The 21,287-nt window shown below is 49.6% G+C and overlaps 1 protein-coding gene across 1 annotated transcript in view; it reads left to right on the top strand.

Annotated features, from left to right (window-relative positions):
• The window catches only part of ZNF513 (zinc finger protein 513), a 141,117-nt gene extending 124,006 nt beyond the window's left edge, over positions 1-17,111 (top strand). The window contains exon 4 of the mRNA XM_073673701.1: positions 15,942-17,111. Coding sequence (XP_073529802.1) covers positions 15,942-16,714 — 773 coding nt within the window. The 3' untranslated portion in view covers positions 16,715-17,111. The remainder of the gene's footprint in view (positions 1-15,941) is intronic.
• The last annotated feature ends 4,176 nt before the right edge of the window (positions 17,112-21,287 follow it).

Genomic DNA, 21,287 nt, shown 5'->3' on the forward strand with positions numbered 1-21,287 from the left:
AGTGATCTCTTCGGATGCTGATATTGCCCCTGAGTGATATCTTCTCTCTTTGGATGCTGTACTGCCCCTGAGCGATCTCTGTGGATGCTGTACTGCCCCTGAGCGATCTCTGTGGATGCTGTACTGCCCCTGAGTGATATCTTCTCTCTTTGGATGCTGTACTGCCCCTGAGCGATCTCTGCGGATGCTGTACTGCCCCTGAGTGATCTCTTCTCTCTTTGGATGCTGCACTGCCCCTGAGTGATCTCTGTGGATGCTGTACTGCCCCTGAGTGATCTCTGCAGATGCTGTACTGCCCCTGAATGATCTCTGCGGATGCTGTACTGCCCCTGAGTGATCTCTGCGGATGCTGTACTGCCCCTGAGTGATCTCTGCGGATGCTGTACTGCCCCTGAGTAATCTCTGCGGATGCTGTACTGCCCCTGAGTGATCTCTGCGGATGCTGTACTGCCCCTGAGTGATCTTTGCGGATGCTGTTCTGCCCCTGAGTGATATCTTCTCTCTTCGGATGCTGTACTGCCCCTGAGTGATATCTTCTCTCTGCGGATGCTGTACTGCCCCTGAGTGATCTCTGCGGATGCTGTACTGCCCCTGAGTGATCTCTGCGGATGCTGTACTGCCCCTGAGTGATCTCTGCGGATGCTGTACTGCCCCTGAGTGATATCTTCTCTCTTCGGATGCTGTACTGCCCCTGAGTGATATCTTCTCTCTTCGGATGCTGTACTGCCCCTGAGTGATATCTTCTCTCTTCGGATGCTGTACTGCCCCTGAGTGATCTCTTCGGATGCTGTACTGCTCCTGAGTGATCTCTGCGGATGCTGTACTGCCCCTGAGTGATATCTTCTCTCTGCGGATGCTGCTCTGCCCCTGAGTGATCTCTGCGGATGCTGTACTGCCCCTGAGTGATATCGTCTCTCTTTGGATGCTGTACTGCCCCTGAGTGATCTCTGCGGATGCTGTACTGCCCCTGAGTGATCTCTGCAAATGCTGTACTGCCCCTGAGTGATCTCTGCGGATGCTGTACTGCCCCTGAGTGATCTCTGCGGATGCTGTACTGCCCCTGAGTGATCTCTGCGGATGCTGTACTGCCCCTGAGTGATCTCTGCGGATGCTGTACTGCCCCTGAGTGATCTCTGCGGATGCTGTACTGCCCCTGAGTGATCTCTGCGGATGCTGTACTGCCCCTGAGTGATCTCTGCGGATGCTGTACTGCCCCTGAGTGATCTCTTCGGATGCTGATATTGCCCCTGAGTAATATCTTCTCTCTTCGGATGCTGTACTGCGCCTGAGTGATATCTTCTCTCTTCGGATGCTGTACTGCTCCTGAGTGATATCTTCTCTCTGCGGATGCTGTACTGCCCCTGAGTGATCTCTTCGGATGCTGATATTGCCCCTGAGTAATATCTTCTCTCTTCGGATGCTGTACTGCGCCTGAGTGATATCTTCTCTCTTCGGATGCTGTACTGCGCCTGAGTGATATCTTCTCTCTGCGGATGCTGTACTGCCCCTGAGTGATCTCTGCGGATGCTGTACTGCCCCTGAGTGATCTCTGCGGATGCTGTACTGCCCCTGAGTGATCTCTGCGGATGCTGTACTGCCCCTGAGTGATCTCTGCGGATGCTGTACTGCCCCTGAGTGATCTCTGCGGATGCTGTACTGCCCCTGAGTGATCTCTGCGGATGCTGTACTGCCCCTGAGTGATCTCTGCGGATGCTGTACTGCCCCTGAGTGATCTCTGCGGATGCTGTACTGCCCCTGAGTGATCTCTTCGGATGCTGATATTGCCCCTGAGTAATATCTTCTCTCTTCGGATGCTGTACTGCGCCTGAGTGATATCTTCTCTCTTTGGATGCTGTACTGCCCCTGAGCGATCTCTGCGGATGTTGTACTGCCCCTGAGTGATCTCTTCTCTCTTTGGATGCTGCACTGCCCCTGAGTGATCTCTGTGGATGCTGTACTGCCCCTGAGTGATCTCTGTGGATGCTGTACTGCCCCTGAGTGATCTCTGCGGATGCTGTACTGCCCCTGAGTGATCTCTGCGGATGCTGTACTGCCCCTGAGTGATCTCTGCGGATGCTGTACTGCCCCTGAGTGATCTCTGCGGATGCTGTACTGCCCCTGAGTGATCTCTGCGGATGCTGTACTGCCCCTGAGTGATCTCTGTGGATGCTGTACTGCCCCTGAGTGATCTTTGCGGATGCTGTTCTGCCCCTGAGTGATATCTTCTCTCTTCGGATGCTGTACTGCCCCTGAGTGATATCTTCTCTCTTCGGATGCTGATATTGCCCCTGAGTGATATCTTCTCTTCGGATGCTGTACTGCCCCTGAGTGATATCTTCTCTCTTCGGATGCTGTACTGCTCCTGAGTCATCTCTGCGGCTGCTGTACTGCTCCTGAGTGATCTCTGCGGATGCTGTACTGCCCCTGAGTGATATCTTCTCTCTGCGGATGCTGCTCTGCCCCTGAGTGATCTCTGCGGATGCTGTACTGCCCCTGAGTGATCTCTTCGGATGCTGTACTGCTCCTGAGTGATCTCTGCGGATGCTGTACTGCCCCTGAGTGATATCTTCTCTCTGCGGATGCTGTACTGCCCCTGAGTGATATCTTCTCTCTGCGGATGCTGGTGGCGCCCCTGAGTGATCTCTGTGGATGCTGTACTGCCCCTGAGTGATCTCTGTGGATGCTGTACTGCCCCTGAGTGATCTCTGCGGATGCTGTACTGCCCCTGAGTGATATCTTCTCTCTTTGGATGCTGTACTGCCCCTGAGTGATCTCTGCGGATGTTGTACTGCCCCTGAGTGATCTCTTCTCTCTTTGGATGCTGCACTGCCCCTGAGTGATCTCTGTGGATGCTGTACTGCCCCTGAGTGATCTCTGTGGATGCTGTACTGCCCCTGAGTGATCTCTGCGGATGCTGTACTGCCCCTGAGTGATATCTTCTCTCTGCGGATGCTGGTGGCGCCCCTGAGTGATCTCTGTGGATGCTGTACTGCCCCTGAGTGATCTCTGTGGATGCTGTACTGCCCCTGAGTGATCTCTGCGGATGCTGTACTGCCCCTGAGTGATATCTTCTCTCTTTGGATGCTGTACTGCCCCTGAGTGATCTCTGCGGATGTTGTACTGCCCCTGAGTGATCTCTTCTCTCTTTGGATGCTGCACTGCCCCTGAGTGATCTCTGCGGATGCTGTACTGCCCCTGAGTGATCTCTGCGGATGCTGTACTGCCCCTGAGTGATCTCTGCGGATGCTGTACTGCCCCTGAGTGATCTCTGCGGATGCTGTACTGCCCCTGAGTGATCTCTGCGGATGCTGTACTGCCCCTGAGTGATCTCTGCGGATGCTGTACTGCCCCTGAGTGATCTCTGCGGATGCTGTACTGCCCCTGAGTGATCTCTGCGGATGCTGTACTGCCCCTGAGTGATCTCTGCGGATGCTGTACTGCCCCTGAGTGATCTTTGCGGATGCTGTTCTGCCCCTGAGTGATATCTTCTCTCTTCGGATGCTGTACTGCCCCTGAGTGATATCTTCTCTCTGCGGATGCTGCTCTGCCCCTGAGTGATCTCTGCGGATGCTGTACTGCCCCTGAGTGATATCGTCTCTCTTTGGATGCTGTACTGCCCCTGAGTGATCTCTGCGGATGCTGTACTGCCCCTGAGTGATCTCTGCGGATGCTGTACTGCCCCTGAGTGATCTCTGCGGATGCTGTACTGCCCCTGAGTGATCTCTGCGGATGCTGTACTGCCCCTGAGTGATCTCTGCGGATGCTGTACTGCCCCTGAGTGATCTCTGCGGATGCTGTACTGCCCCTGAGTGATCTCTGCGGATGCTGTACTGCCCCTGAGTGATCTCTGCGGATGCTGTACTGCCCCTGAGTGATCTCTGCGGATGCTGTACTGCCCTGAGTGATCTCTGCGGATGCTGTACTGCCCCTGAGTGATCTCTTCGGATGCTGATATTGCCCCTGAGTAATATCTTCTCTCTTCGGATGCTGTACTGCGCCTGAGTGATATCTTCTCTCTTCGGATGCTGTACTGCTCCTGAGTGATATCTTCTCTCTGCGGATGCTGTACTGCCCCTGAGTGATCTCTTCGGATGCTGATATTGCCCCTGAGTAATATCTTCTCTCTTTGGATGCTGTACTGCCCCTGAGTGATATCTTCTCTCTGCGGATGCTGTACTGCCCCTGAGTGATCTCTGCGGATGCTGTACTGCCCCTGAGTGATCTCTGCGGATGCTGTACTGCCCCTGAGTGATCTCTGCGGATGCTGTACTGCCCCTGAGTGATCTCTGCGGATGCTGTACTGCCCCTGAGTCATCTCTGCGGATGCTGTACTGCCCCTGAGTGATCTCTTCGGATGCTGATATTGCCCCTGAGTAATATCTTCTCTCTTCGGATGCTGTACTGCGCCTGAGTGATATCTTCTCTCTTTGGATGCTGTACTGCCCCTGAGCGATCTCTGCGGATGTTGTACTGCCCCTGAGTGATCTCTTCTCTCTTTGGATGCTGCACTGCTCCTGAGTGATCTCTGTGGATGCTGTACTGCCCCTGAGTGATCTCTGCGGATGCTGTACTGCCCCTGAGTGATCTCTGCGGATGCTGTACTGCCCCTGAGTGATCTCTGCGGATGCTGTACTGCCCCTGAGTGATCTCTGCGGATGCTGTACTGCCCCTGAGTGATCTCTGCGGATGCTGTACTGCCCCTGAGTGATCTCTGCGGATGCTGTACTGCCCCTGAGTGATCTCTGCGGATGCTGTACTGCCCCTGAGTGATCTCTGCGGATGCTGTACTGCCCCTGAGTGATCTCTGCGGATGCTGTACTGCCCCTGAGTGATCTTTGCGGATGCTGTTCTGCCCCTGAGTGATATCTTCTCTCTTCGGATGCTGTACTGCCCCTGAGTGATATCTTCTCTCTTCGGATGCTGATATTGCCCCTGAGTGATATCTTCTCTTCGGATGCTGTACTGCCCCTGAGTGATATCTTCTCTCTTCGGATGCTGTACTGCTCCTGAGTGATCTCTGCGGATGCTGTACTGCTCCTGAGTGATCTCTGCGGATGCTGTACTGCCCCTGAGTGATATCTTCTCTCTGCGGATGCTGCTCTGCCCCTGAGTGATCTCTGCGGATGCTGTACTGCCCCTGAGTGATCTCTTCGGATGCTGTACTGCTCCTGAGTGATCTCTGCGGATGCTGTACTGCCCCTGAGTGATATCTTCTCTCTGCGGATGCTGGTGGCGCCCCTGAGTGATCTCTGTGGATGCTGTACTGCCCCTGAGTGATCTCTATGGATGCTGTACTGCCCCTGAGTGATCTCTGCGGATGTTGTACTGCCCCTGAGTGATCTCTTCTCTCTTTGGATGCTGCACTGCCCCTGAGTGATCTCTGTGGATGCTGTACTGCCCCTGAGTGATCTCTGCGGATGCTGTACTGCCCCTGAGTGATCTCTGCGGATGCTGTACTGCCCCTGAGTGATCTCTGCGGATGCTGTACTGCCCCTGAGTGATCTCTGCGGATGCTGTACTGCCCCTGAGTGATCTCTGCGGATGCTGTACTGCCCCTGAGTGATCTCTGCGGATGCTGTACTGCCCCTGAGTGATCTCTTCGGATGCTGTACTGCCCCTGAGTGATCTCTTCGGATGCTGTACTGCCCCTGAGTGATCTCTGCGGATGCTGTACTGCCCCTGAGTGATCTCTGCGGATGCTGTACTGCCCCTGAGTGATCTCTGCGGATGCTGTACTGCCCCTGAGTGATCTCTGCGGATGCTGTACTGCCCCTGAGTGATCTCTGCGGATGCTGTACTGCCCCTGAGTGATCTCTGCGGATGCTGTACTGCCCCTGAGTGATCTCTGCGGATGCTGTACTGCCCCTGAGTGATCTCTGCGGATGCTGTACTGCCCCTGAGTGATCTCTGCGGATGCTGTACTGCCCCTGAGTGATCTCTGCGGATGCTGTACTGCCCCTGAGTGATCTTTGCGGATGCTGTTCTGCCCCTGAGTGATATCTTCTCTCTTCGGATGCTGTACTGCCCCTGAGTGATATCTTCTCTCTTCGGTTGCTGTACTGCCCCTCAGTGATATCTTCTCTCTTTGGATGCTGTACTGCCCCTGAGTGATCTCTGCGGATGCTGTTCTGCCCCTGAGTGATATCTTCTCTCTTCGGATGCTGTACTGCCCCTGAGTGATATCTTCTCTCTTCGGATGCTGTACTGCCCCTCAGTGATATCTTCTCTCTTTGGATGCTGTACTGCCCCTGAGTGATATCTTCTCTCTTCGGATGCTGTACTGCCCCTGAGTGATATCTTCTCTCTTCGGATGCTGATATTGCCCCTGAGTGATATCTTCTCTTCGGATGCTGTACTGCCCCTGAGTGATATCTTCTCTCTTCGGATGCTGTACTGCTCCTGAGTGATCTCTGCGGATGCTGTACTGCTCCTGAGTGATCTCTGCGGATGCTGTACTGCCCCTGAGTGATATCTTCTCTCTGCGGATGCTGTACTGCCCCTGAGTGATCTCTGCGGATGCTGTACTGCCCCTGAGTGATCTCTTCGGATGCTGTACTGCTCCTGAGTGATCTCTGCGGATGCTGTACTGCCCCTGAGTGATATCTTCTCTCTGCGGATGCTGTACTGCCCCTGAGTGATATCTTCTCTCTGCGGATGCTGGTGGCGCCCCTGAGTGATCTCTGTGGATGCTGTACTGCCCCTGAGTGATCTCTGTGGATGCTGTACTGCCCATGAGTGATATCTTCTCTCTTTGGATGCTGTACTGCCCCTGAGTGATCTCTGCGGATGCTGTACTGCCCCTGAGTGATCTGTGCGGATGCTGTACTGCCCCTGAGTGATCTGTGCGGATGCTCTACTGCCCCTGAGTGATCTCTGCGGATGCTGTACTGCCCCTGAGTAATCTCTGCGGATGCTGTACTGCCCCTGAGTGATCTCTTCGGATGCTGATATTGCCCCTGAGTGATATATTCTCTCTTCGGATGCTGTACTGTCCCTGAGTGATCTCTTCGGATGCTGATATTGCCCCTGAGTGATATCTTCTCTCTTCGGATGCTGTACTGCCCCTGAGTGATATCTTCTCTCTGCTGATGCTGTACTGCCCCTGAGTGATATCTTCTCTCTTTGGATGCTGTACTGCCCCTGAGCGATCTCTGTGGATGCTGTACTGCCCCTGAGCGATCTCTGTGGATGCTGTACTGCCCCTGAGTGATATCTTCTCTCTTTGGATGCTGTACTGCCCCTGAGCGATCTCTGCGGATGCTGTACTGCCCCTGAGTGATCTCTGCGGATGCTGTACTGCCCCTGAGTGATCTCTTCTCTCTTTGGATGCTGCACTGCCCCTGAGTGATCTCTGTGGATGCTGTACTGCCCCTGAGTGATCTCTGCGGATGCTGTACTGCCCCTGAGTGATATCTTCTCTCTTTGGATGCTGTACTGCCCCTGAGTGATCTCTGTGGATGCTGTACTGCCCCTGAGCGATCTCTGTGGATGCTGTACTGCCCCTGAGTGATATCTTCTCTCTTTGGATGCTGTACTGCCCCTGAGTGATCTCTGTGGATGCTGTACTGCCCCTGAGCGATCTCTGTGGATGCTGTACTGCCCCTGAGCGATCTCTGTGGATGCTGTACTGCCCCTGAGCGATCTCTGTGGATGCTGTACTGCCCCTGAGTGATATCTTCTCTCTTTGGATGCTGTACTGCCCCTGAGCGATCTCTGCGGATGCTGTACTGCCCCTGAGCGATCTCTTCGGATGCTGTACTGCCCCTGAGTGATCTCTTCTCTCTTTGGATGCTGCACTGCCCCTGAGTGATCTCTGTGGATGCTGTACTGCCCCTGAGTGATCTCTGCGGATGCTGTACTGCCCCTGAGTGATATCTTCTCTCTTTGGATGCTGTACTGCCCCTGAGTGATCTCTGTGGATGCTGTACTGCCCCTGAGTGATCTCTGTGGATGCTGTACTGCCCCTGAGTGATCTGTGCGGATGCTGTACTGCCCCTGAGTGATCTCTGCGGATGCTGTACTGCCCCTGAGTGATCTCTGCGGATGCTGTACTGCCCCTGAGTGATCTCTGCGGATGCTGTACTGCCCCTGAGTGATCTCTGCGGATGCTGTACTGCCCCTGAGTGATCTCTGCGGATGCTGTACTGCCCCTGAGTGATCTCTGCGGATGCTGTACCCTGAGTGATCTCTGCGGATGCTGTACTGCCCCTGAGTGATCTCTGCGGATGCTGTACTGCCCCTGAGTGATCTCTGCGGATGCTGTACTGCCCCTGAGTGATCTCTGCGGATGCTGTACTGCCCCTGAGTGATCTCTGCGGATGCTGTACTGCCCCTGAGTGATCTCTGCGGATGCTGTACTGCCCCTGAGTGATATCTTCTCTCTTCGGATGCTGTACTGCCCCTGAGTGATATCTTCTCTCTTCGGTTGCTGTACTGCCCCTGAGTGATATCTTCTCTCTTCGGATGCTGTACTGCCCCTGAGTGATCTCTTCTCTCTTTGGATGCTGCACTGCCCCTGAGTGATCTCTGTGGATGCTGTACTGCCCCTGAGTGATCTCTTTGGATGCTGATATTGCCCCTGAGTGATATCTTCTCTCTTCGGATGCTGTACTGCCCCTGAGTGATATCTTCTCTCTTCGGTTGCTGTACTGCCCCTCAGTGATATCTTCTCTCTTCGGATGCTGTACTGCCCCTGAGTGATCTCTTCTCTCTTTGGATGCTGCACTGCCCCTGAGTGATCTCTGTGGATGCTGTACTGCCCCTGAGTGATCTCTTCGGATGCTGATATTGCCCCTGAGTGATCTCTTCGGATGCTGATATTGCCCCTGAGTGATCTCTGCGGATGCTGTACTGCCCCTGAGTGATATCTTCTCTCTTCGGATGCTGATATTGCCCCTGAGTGATCTCTTCGGATGCTGATATTGCCCCTGAGTGATCTCTGCGGATGCTGTACTGCCCCTGAGTGATATCTTCTCTCTTCGGATGCTGTACTGCCCCTGAGTGATCTCTGTGGATGCGGTACTGCCCCTGAGTGATATCTTCTCTCTGTGGATGCTGTACTGCCCCTGAGTGATATCTTCTCTCTTTGGATGCTGTACTGCCCCTGAGTGATCTCTTCTCTCTTTGGATGCTGCACTGCCCCTGAGTGATCTCTGTGGATGCTGTACTGCCCCTGAGTGATCTCTTCGGATGCTGTACTGCCCCTGAGTGATCTCTGTGGATGCGGTACTGCCCCTGAGTGATATCTTCTCTCTGTGGATGCTGTACTGCCCCTGAGTGATATCTTCTCTCTTTGGATGCTGTACTGCCCCTGAGTGATATCTTCTCTCTTCGGATGCTGTACTGCCCCTGAGTGATCTCTTCGGATGCTGATATTGCCCCTGAGTGATATCTTCTCTCTTCGGATGCTGTACTGTCCCTGAGTGATCTCTTCGGATGCTGATATTGCCCCTGAGTGATATCTTCTCTCTTCGGATGCTGTACTGCCCCTGAGTGATATCTTCTCTCTGCTGATGCTGTACTGCCCCTGAGTGATATCTTCTCTCTTTGGATGTTGTACTGCCCCTGAGCGATCTCTGTGGATGCTGTACTGCCCCTGAGCGATCTCTGTGGATGCTGTACTGCCCCTGAGTGATATCTTCTCTCTTTGGATGCTGTACTGCCCCTGAGCGATCTCTGCGGATGCTGTACTGCCCCTGAGTGATCTCTTCTCTCTTTGGATGCTGTACTGCCCCTGAGTGATCTCTGCGGATGCTGTACTGCCCCTGAGTGATCTCTGCGGATGCTGTACTGCCCCTGAGTGATCTCTGCGGATGCTGTACTGCCCCTGAGTGATCTCTGCGGATGCTGTACTGCCCCTGAGTGATCTTTGCGGATGCTGTTCTGCCCCTGAGTGATATCTTCTCTCTTCGGATGCTGTACTGCCCCTGAGTGATATCTTCTCTCTGCGGATGCTGTACTGCCCCTGAGTGATCTCTGCGGATGCTGTACTGCCCCTGAGTGATCTCTGCGGATGCTGTACTGCCCCTGAGTGATCTCTGCGGATGCTGTACTGCCCCTGAGTGATATCTTCTCTCTTCGGATGCTGTACTGCCCCTGAGTGATATCTTCTCTCTTCGGATGCTGTACTGCCCCTGAGTGATATCTTCTCTCTTCGGATGCTGTACTGCCCCTGAGTGATCTCTTCGGATGCTGTACTGCTCCTGAGTGATCTCTGCGGATGCTGTACTGCCCCTGAGTGATATCTTCTCTCTGCGGATGCTGCTCTGCCCCTGAGTGATCTCTGCGGATGCTGTACTGCCCCTGAGTGATATCTTCTCTCTTTGGATGCTGTACTGCCCCTGAGTGATCTCTGCGGATGCTGTACTGCCCCTGAGTGATCTCTGCGGATGCTGTACTGCCCCTGAGTGATCTCTGCGGATGCTGTACTGCCCCTGAGTGATCTCTGCGGATGCTGTACTGCCCCTGAGTGATCTCTGCGGATGCTGTACTGCCCCTGAGTGATCTCTGCGGATGCTGTACTGCCCCTGAGTGATCTCTGCGGATGCTGTACTGCCCCTGAGTGATATCTTCTCTCTTCGGATGCTGTACTGCCCCTGAGTGATATCTTCTCTCTTCGGATGCTGTACTGCCCCTGAGTGATATCTTCTCTCTTCGGATGCTGTACTGCCCCTGAGTGATCTCTTCGGATGCTGTACTGCTCCTGAGTGATCTCTGCGGATGCTGTACTGCCCCTGAGTGATATCTTCTCTCTGCGGATGCTGCTCTGCCCCTGAGTGATCTCTGCGGATGCTGTACTGCCCCTGAGTGATATCGTCTCTCTTTGGATGCTGTACTGCCCCTGAGTGATCTCTGCGGATGCTGTACTGCCCTTGAGTGATCTCTGCGGATGCTGTACTGCCCCTGAGTGATCTCTGCGGATGCTGTACTGCCCCTGAGTGATCTCTGCGGATGCTGTACTGCCCCTGAGTGATCTCTGCGGATGCTGTACTGCCCCTGAGTGATCTCTGCGGATGCTGTACTGCCCCTGAGTGATCTCTGCGGATGCTGTACTGCCCCTGAGTGATCTCTGCGGATGCTGTACTGCCCCTGAGTGATCTCTGCGGATGCTGTACTGCCCCTGAGTGATCTCTGCGGATGCTGTACTGCCCCTGAGTGATATCTTCTCTCTTTGGATGCTGTACTGCCCCTGAGTGATATCTTCTCTCTGCGGATGCTGTACTGCCCCTGAGTGATCTCTGCGGATGCTGTACTGCCCCTGAGTGATCTCTGCGGATGCTGTACTGCCCCTAAGTGATCTCTGCGGATGCTGTACTGCCCCTGAGTGATATCTTCTCTCTGCGGATGCTGTACTGCCCCTGAGTGATATCTTCTCTCTTCGGATGCTGTACTGCCCCTGAGTGATCTCTGCCGATGCTGTACTGCCCCTGAGTGATAGCTTCTGTCTTCGGATGCTGTACTGCCCCTGAGTGATCTCTGCGGATGCTGTACTGCCCCTGAGTGATAGCTTCTGTCTTCGGATGCTGTACTGCCCCTGAGTGATCTCTTCGGATGCTGTACTGCCCCTGAGTGATCTCTGCGGATGCTGTACTGCCCCTGAGTGATATCTTCTCTCTGCGGATGCTGTACTGCCCCTGAGTGATATCTTCTCTCTTCGGATGCTGTACTGCCCCTGAGTGATCTCTGCGAATGCTGTACTGCCCCTGAGTGATCTCTTCGGATGCTGTACTGCCCCTGAGTGATCTCTTCGGATGCTGTACTGCCCCTGAGTGATCTCTTCGGATGCTGTACTGCCCCTGAGTGATCTCTGCGGATGCTGTACTGCCCCTGAGTGATATCTTCTCTCTTCGGATGCTGTACTGCCCCTGAGTGATATCTTCTCTCTTTGGATGCTGTACTGCCCCTGAGTGATATCTTCTCTCTGCGGATGCTGTACTGCCCCTGAGTGATCTCTGCGGATGCTGCACTGCCCCTGAGTGTTCTCTGCGGATGCTGTACTGCCCCTGAGTGATCTCTGCGGATGCTGCACTGCCCCTGAGTGATCTCTGCGGATGCTGTACTGCCCCTGAGTGATCTCTTCCCTCTTCGGAGGCTGATGGCGCCCCTGAGTGATACCCGGACCCTTCTGCAGAGTCTTAATGACAGCCTTACAATCCTAGTGCTTGCTTTCCCCCTTCTCTGTCCTCTCTCATATTTCTTTTTTCGCTTATGTTCTGCTGTTCGTCCACAACACTGTGAGAAAGCTAATAAAAGCAGTGGTAATTGAGAGGACTAACATTAGACAACAGATCTACTGGTGTACATTGCCTTTAAGTTTTAGAGAACTTCCATTTATAGGTCATTCTACATTCAGATGATCACTTAATTGATAGAAGGATGAGGATGTTGATAGCTTCCAATAAAGATGGAGCCACATCTCGTGAACCTGTACTAAATCATTAGGAAATCCTGATAAGCCCCAGATGTAGGTCAATGTTAAGATCTGTATTGTGTGCTTCAGCCATAGTGTTGTGATTAGTGCTATATGGCAAATATCCATCTGATAGAAATGCCAGGGAGTACCCAGATGTCATACACCATCAGGTGGTGGCCACATATGAACTACTGTCCGTGTGTCCAGTTCTGTAGAACAGAGCTGCTGACCACAATCCATGCAGAAACATGGTTTCCACTTCATGGGAATACCTGGATACGGCAGGGTGACCACCATGGCAATGTTAGCCTGAGTGTAGTCTGTAGGCCACATTCACACACAAAGCTGTATTTACATGAGCGATGCAAAAATACCCCTCATTGTTTAACCAGTGAAAAGCACAAGCTTTATTAAGTTGACTTGGCTTTGTGCCGATGTCTCTTTCTTTATTAAGTTGACTTGGCTTTGTGCCGATGTCTCTTTCTTTATTAAGTTGACTTGGCTTTGTGCCGATGTCTCTTTCTTTATTAAGTTGACTTGGCTTTGTGCCGATGTCTCTTTCTTTATTAAGTTGACTTGGCTTTGTGCCGATGTCTCTTTCTTTATTAAGTTGACTTGGCTTTGTGCCGATGTCTCTTTCTTTATTAAGTTGACTTGGCTTTGTGCCGATGTCTCTTTCTTTATTAAGTTGACTTGGCTTTGTGCCGATGTCTTTCTTTATTAAGTTGACTTGGCGTTGTGCCGATGTCTTTCTTTATTAAGTTGACTTGGCTTTGTGCCGATGTCTCTTTCTTTATTAAGTTGACTTGGCTTTGTGCCGATGTCTCTTTCTTTATTAAGTTGACTTGGCTTTGTGCCGATGTCTCTTTCTTTATTAAGTTGACTTGGCTTTGTGCCGATGTCTCTTTCTTTATTAAGTTGACTTGGCTTTGTGCCGATGTCTTTCTTTATTAAGTTGACTTGGCGTTGTGCCGATGTCTTTCTTTATTAAGTTGACTTGGCTTTGTGCCGATGTCTCTTTCTTTATTAAGTTGACTTGGCTTTGTGCCGATGTCTCTTTCTTTATTAAGTTGACTTGGCTTTGTGCCGATGTCTCTTTCTTTATTAAGTTGACTTGGCTTTGTGCCGATGTCTCTTTCTTTATTAAGTTGACTTGGCTTTGTGCCGATGTCTCTTTCTTTATTAAGTTGACTTGGCGTTGTGCCGATGTCTTTCTTTATTAAGTTGACTTGGCTTTGTGCCGATGTCTTTCTTTATTAACTTGACTTGGCTTTGTGCCGATGTCTCTTTCTTTATTAAGTTGACTTGGCTTTGTGCCGATGTCTTTATTTATTAAGTTGACTTGGCTTTGTGCCGATGTCTCTTTCTTTATTAAGTTGACTTGGCGTTGTGCCGATGTCTTTCTTTATTAAGTTGACTTGGCTTTGTGCCGATGTCTTTCTTTATTAAGTTGACTTGGCTTTGTGCCGATGTCTCTTTCTTTATTAAGTTGACTTGGCTTTGTGCCAATGTCTCTTTCTTTATTAAGTTGACTTGGCTTTGTGCCGATGTCTTTCTTTATTAACTTGACTTGGCTTTGTGCCGATGTCTCTTTCTTTATTAAGTTGACTTGGCTTTGTGCCGATGTCTTTCTTTATTAACTTGACTTGGCTTTGTGCCGATGTCTCTTTCTTTATTAAGTTGACTTGGCGTTGTGCCGATGTCTCTTTCTTTATTAAGTTGACTTGGCTTTGTGCCGATGTCTCTTTCTTTATTAAGTTGACTTGGCTTTGTGCCGATGTCTTTCTTTATTAAGTTGACTTGGCTTTGTGCCGATGTCTTTCTTTATTAAGTTGACTTGGCGTTGTGCCGATGTCTTTCTTTATTAAGTTGACTTGGCGTTGTGCCGATGTCTTTATTTATTAAGTTGACTTGGCTTTGTGCCGATGTCTCTTTCTTTATTAAGTTGACTTGGCTTTGTGCCGATGTCTTTCTTTATTAAGTTGACTTGGCTTTGTGCCGATGTCTTTCTTTATTAAGTTGACTTGGCGTTGTGCCGATGTCTTTATTTATTAAGTTGACTTGGCGTTGTGCCGATGTCTTTATTTATTAAGTTGACTTGGCTTTGTGCCGATGTCTTTATTTATTAAGTTGACTTGGCTTTGTGCCGATGTCTCTTTCTTTATTAAGTTGACTTGGCGTTGTGCCGATGTCTTTCTTTATTAAGTTGACTTGGCTTTGTGCCGATGTCTCTTTATTAAGTTGACTTGGCTTTGTGCCGATGTCTTTCTTTATTAAGTTGACTTGGCTTTGTGCCGATGTCTCTTTCTTTATTAAGTTGACTTGGCTTTGTGCCAATGTCTCTTTCTTTATTAAGTTGACTTGGCTTTGTGCCGATGTCTTTCTTTATTAAGTTGACTTGGCTTTGTGCCGATGTCTCTTTCTTTATTAAGTTGACTTGGCGTTGTGCCGATGTCTTTCTTTATTAAGTTGACTTGGCTTTGTGCCGATGTCTTTCTTTATTAAGTTGACTTGGCTTTGTGCCGATGTCTTTCTTTATTAAGTTGACTTGGCTTTGTGCCGATGTCTTTCTTTATTAAGTTGACTTGGCTTTGTGCCGATGTCTTTCTTTATTAAGTTGACTTGGCTTTGTGCCGATGTCTTTCTTTATTAAGTTGACTTGGCGTTGTGCCGATGTCTCTTTCTTTATTAAGTTGACTTGGCTTTGTGCCGATGTCTCTTTCTTTATTAAGTTGACTTGGCTTTGTGCCGATGTCTCTTTCTTTATTAAGTTGACTTGGCTTTGTGCCGATGTCTCTTTCTTTATTAAGTTGACTTGGCTTTGTGCCGATGTCTCCTTCTTTCCCGGGACCATTAATTAGGTCTTCAGGGACGATTGATTCATCCAGGAATCGGACCAAAGTAGTGCATGATGAAACTTTCTCACCATGGATGAGAGATGAACAGCCCCATTGACTGTTATGGATCGGTTCTCTCTGATACGAACAGCATATGCACATGAAAACTGGTTGTGTGAATGAGAACTAACCATGAAACATGAAAAGATGCCTGCCAAAAATATAAGAATCAACTCATCCAATTCTCATAGTACAGCAGTAGAAATCCATATACCGTCACAAAATGTCTACGGGTGCAACCAGAGCCATATTATGTCCATACTGTCCTACTGGGATCCACTGATATCGTAGGGCGGGGATACGATTAAGAGGCAGCAGATTATAGGGGGCTTGTGGCAAGAAGAAAGGTCATAGAAGCACCCGGTGCTGTGATTCCCAGGTGACCTCAGCCAGAGACGGGTGAGGCTGGGTCCTATGGTCTGTGCTCCCCTCATAGCAAGATGACATTTGTTTTTTAGCTGAAAGATTGGAGAAACAACTGACCCAAGTTTAGGACTGTGTATGCTCCCCCTGACTGGTCAGTGCTGGGGGAGAAGCGTGGCCTGATCCTAGTCAAGACCACCAGTAGTCCGCTGTCGTAGACGTGCTGTCTGCACATACCACCTGTAATACTTTCTTTGCTCTTTTTGTAGATGTCTCAGTTGAAGTCCTGGCATTCCCTGTGACAACCAACGACCTTGATATCTTCTTGCCAACATGTACTCTCTTAAGTCACCCTGTCGCACCTCGCCTGCCTCCCACTGCAGATGGTCTGTCAGAGATGCTCTATCCATTCTCCTGTCGCTCATGTGGGATGGTGTTAAATAAAGGCTGCCCCCAAGATGATAATGACAGTGTGACTGACGGATATTACTGCTCTCGTTGTAATGTCCTTCCACCATCTGGAAGTCCTGACAAAGACTTCTCCTGTGTCCTCTGCTCATTTGTGACTCATTACCCAAACCACTTGTCTCGACACATGAAGACCCACAGCGGGGAGAAGCCTTACAAGTGCCAACTGTGTTCTTACGCCTCTGCCCATTATGACAACTTGAAGCGACACCAAAGGGTGCACACTGGCGAGAAACCATATAAGTGCCAACTCTGTGACTATGCCTGTGGCAACCTTGCCAACCTGAAGCGACATGGACGTATTCATTCGGGTGACAAACCATTTCGCTGTGGTTTGTGTAATTATAGCTGCAACCAGAGTATGAACCTTAAGCGCCACATGCTGAGACACACAGGGGAGAAACCTTTCCGTTGTGCACAGTGCCACTACACTACAGGACACTGGGACAACTACAAGCGGCACCAGAAGACCCATGGTCACACTGATTGCCAGAGCGACCCCCGTGACCCTCTACATGACAACATCTTTGGCAAGTGCTCTAACTTACCTACTGCTTCTGAAACTGCAGCATAAATGTCCTGGTTCATTTCGTCACCCGATTAAGTCTGCTCCCATGCACATAACGTGAATATGGTGTATTGCATGGCCGACTCATGTGCCCGTCCTGACTAGTGCTTGACATTCCATGTCGCGGATCACAACACTCAAAGAAAATTGGTTTCGATCGATTCCTTGGTGGATGGAAAAACCTTTTTTTTGTTATTTCATGGTGGAGCCTGTCCTATCTTTTGAAGGTTGGAGCATATTTCGGTGCTGGCGAGACATCAGAGACCTTGTGTTTAGCTAGGACTACCCAAACTGGACAGAATGTGGACATTGCTTGTGTTAATACATATTTATTCAGTACATGTGCCTAGAACTTCTTGCCTTCTTTGAGCGGAGGTTGAATGATGTCCGTCTTGATGTGTGGAACGAGCCTTCCACATTTCCCTTAGCTACGAGCTTTCTGTATGGAGACGGCTTCTTGAATGTCGGCTTATGAAATATTTCAGATCTGGTTAGGGACACAGCGGCCGGGAGGTGAAAGGTTCAAGGGTGCGTGAACTTAAGCAGCACATGAAGAACTGTCCAACGCCCCTAGTAAAACATCTCCACCGCCCGATACTCTTACCGCTATTACTAGAAAAACATTTCCACCGCCCGATACTCTTACCGCTATTACTAAAAAAACATTTCCACCGCCCGATACTCTTACCGCTATTACTAGAAAACATTTCCACCGCCCGATACTCTTACCGCTATTACTAGAAAAGCATTTCCACCGCCCGATACTCTTAGCGCTATTGCTAGAAAAACATTTCCACCGCCCGATACTCTTACCGCTATTACTAGAAAAACATTTCCACCGCCCGATACTCTTACCGCTATTGCTAGAAAAACATTTCCACCGCCCGATACTCTTACCGCTATTGCTAGAAAAACATTTCCACCGCCCGATACTCTTACCTCTATTACTAGAAAAGCATTTCCACCGCCCGATACTCTTACCGCTATTGCTAGAAAAACATTTCCACCGCCCGATACTCTTACAGCTATTGCTAGAAAAACATTTCCACCGCCCGATACTCTTACCGCTATTGCTAGAAAACATTTCCACCGCCCGATACTCTTAGCGCTATTGCTAGAAAAACATTTCCACCGCCCGATACTCTTACCGCTATTGCTAGAAAAACATTTCCACCGCCCGATACTCTTACCTCTATTACTAGAAAAGCATTTCCACCGCCCGATACTCTTACCGCTATTGCTAGAAAAACATTTCCACCGCCCGATACTCTTACCGCTATTACTAGAAAAACATTTCCACCGCCCGATACACTTACCGCTATTACTAGAAAAGTATTTCCACCGCCCGATACTCTTACCGCTATTACTAGAAAAACATTTCCACCGCCCGATACTCTTACAGCTATTACTAGAAAAGCATTTCCACCGCCCGATACTCTTACCGCTATTACTAGAAAAGCATTTCCACCGCCCGATACTCTTACCGCTATTACTAGAAAAACATTTCCACCGCCCGATACTCTTACCGCTATTACTAGAAAAACACTTCCCCTGCCCGATACTCTTACCGCTATTACTAGAAAAGCATTTCCACCGCCCCATACTCTTACCGCTATTACTAGAAAAACACTTCCGCCGCCCGATACTCTTACCGCTATTACTAGAAAAACATTTCCGCCGCCCGATACTCTTACCGCTATTACTAGAAAGCATTTCCACCGCCCGATACTCTTACCGCTATTACTAGAAAGCATTTCCACCGCCCGATACTCTTACCGCTATTACTAGAAAACATTTCCACCGCCCGATACTCTTACCGCTATTACTAGAAAAGCATTTCCACCGCCCGATACTCTTACCGCTATTGCTAGAAAAGCATTTCCACCGCCCGATACTCTTACCGCTATTGCTAGAAAAGCATTTCCACCGCCCGATACTCTTACCGCTATTGCTAGAAAAACATTTCCACCGCCCGATACTCTTACCTCTATTACTAGAAAAGCATTTCTACCGCCCGATACTCTTACCGCTATTGCTAGAAAAACATTTCCACCGCCCGATACTCTTACCGCTATTACTAGAAAAACACTTCCCCTGCCCGATACTCTTACCGCTATTACTAGAAAAGCATTTCCACCGCCCCATACTCTTACCGCTATTACTAGAAAAACACTTCCCCCGCCCGATACTCTTACCGTTATTACTAGAAAAGCATTTCCACCGCCCGATACTCTTACCGCTATTACAAGAAAAACACTTCCCCTGCCCGATACTCTTACCGTTCTTACTAGAAAAGCATTTCCACTGCCCGATACTCTTACCGTTATTACTAGAAAAGCATTTCCACCGCCCGATACTCTTACCGCTATTACTAGAAAAACATTTCCGCCGCCCGATACTCTTACCGCTACTACTAGAAAAACATTTCCACCGCCCGATACTCTTACCGCTATTACTAGAAAAACATTTCCGCCGCCCGATACTCTTACCGCTATTACTAGAAAAACACTTCCGCCGCCCGATACTCTTACCGCTATTACTAGAAAAACATTTCCACCGCCCGATACTCTTACCGCTATTGCTAGAAAAGCATTTCTACCGCCCGATACTCTTACCGCTATTACTAGAAAAACATTTCCACCGCCCGATACTCTTACCGCTATTACTAGAAAAGCATTTCAACCGCCCGATACTCTTACCGCTATTACTAGAAAAACATTTCCACCGCCCGATACTCTTACCGCTATTACTAGAAAAACATTTCCACCGCCCGATACTCTTACCGCTATTACTAGAAAAGCATTTCCACCGCCCGATACTCTTACCGCTATTACTAGAAAAACATTTCCACCGCCCGATACTCTTACCGCTATTACTAGAAAAACACTTCCCCTGCCCGATACTCTTACCGCTATTACTAGAAAAGCATTTCCACCGCCCCATACTCTTACCGCTATTACTAGAAAAACACTTCCCCCGCCCGATACTCTTACCGCTATTACTAGAAAAACATTTCCACCGCCCGATACTCTTACCGCTACTACTAGAAAAACATTTTCACCGCCCGATACTCTTACCGCTACTACTAGAAAAGCATTTCCACCGCCCGATACTCTTACCGCTATTACTAGAAAGCATTTCCACCGCCTGATACTCTTACCGCTATTACTAGAAAAACATTTCCACCGCCCCATACGCTTACCGCTATTACTAGAAAAACACTTCCCCTGCCCCATACTCTTACCGCTACTACTAGAAAAGCATTTCCACCGCCCGATACTGTTACCGCTATTACTAGAAAAGCATTTCCACCGCCCGATACTCTTACCGCTATTACTAGAAAAGCATTTCCACCGCCCGAAACTCTTACCGCTATTACTAGAAAAGCATTTCCACCGCCCGATACTCTTACCGCTATTACTAGAAAAGCATTTCCACCGCCCGATACTCTTACCGCTATTACTAGAAAAGCATTTCCACCGCCCGATACTCTTACCGCTATTACTAGAAAAGCATTTCCACCGCCCGATACTCTTACCGCTATTACTAGAAAAACATTTCCACCGCCCGATACTCTTACCGCTATTACTAGAAAAGCATTTCCACCGCCCGATACTCTTACCGCTATTACTAGAAAAACATTTCCACCGCCCGATACTCTTACCGCTATTGCTAGAAAAACACTTCCACCGCCCCATATTCTTACCTCTACTACTAGAAAAACATTTCCACCGCCCGATACTCTTACCGCTGCTACTAGAAAAACATTTCCACCGCCCGATACTCTTACCGCTATTACTAGAAAAACACTTCCCCCGCCCGATACTCTTACCGCTATTAGTAGAAAAACATTTCCACCGCCCGATACTCTTACCGCTATTACTAGAAAAACATTTCCACCGCCCGATACTCTTACCGTTATTACTAGAAAAACATTTCCACCGCCCGATACTCTTACCGCTATTACTAGAAAAATACTTCCACCGCCCCATACTCTTACCTCTACTACTAGAAAAGCATTTCCACCGCCCGATACTCTTACCGCTATTACTAGAAAAACATTTCCACCGCCCGATACTCTTACCGCTATTACTAGAAAAGCACTTCCCCTGCCCCATACTCTTACCGCTACTACTAGAAAAGCATTTCCACCGCCCGATACTCTTACCGCTATTACTAGAAAAGCATTTCCACCGCCCGATACTCTTACCGCTATTACTAGAAAAACATTTCCACCGCCCGATACTCTTACCGCTATTACTAGAAAAGCATTTCCACCGCCCGATACTCTTACCGCTATTACTAGAAAAGCATTTCCACCGCCCGATACTCTTACCGCTATTACTAGAAAAGCATTTCCACCGCCCGATACTCTTACCGCTATTACTAGAAAAACATTTCCACCGCCCGATACTCTTACCGCTATTACTAGAAAAGCATTTCCACCGCCCGATACTCTTACCGCTATTACTAGAAAAGCATTTCCACCGCCCGATACTCTTACCGCTATTACTAGAAAAACATTTCCACCGCCCGATACTCTTACCGCTATTACTAGAAAAGCATTTCCACCGCCCGA

The sequence above is a fragment of the Phyllobates terribilis genome, unplaced genomic scaffold, assembly GCF_046119375.1.
Source record: "Phyllobates terribilis strain yellow unplaced genomic scaffold, ASM4611937v1 Scaffold_3__8_contigs__length_932513732, whole genome shotgun sequence".
Lineage (NCBI taxonomy): Eukaryota > Metazoa > Chordata > Amphibia > Anura > Dendrobatidae > Phyllobates > Phyllobates terribilis.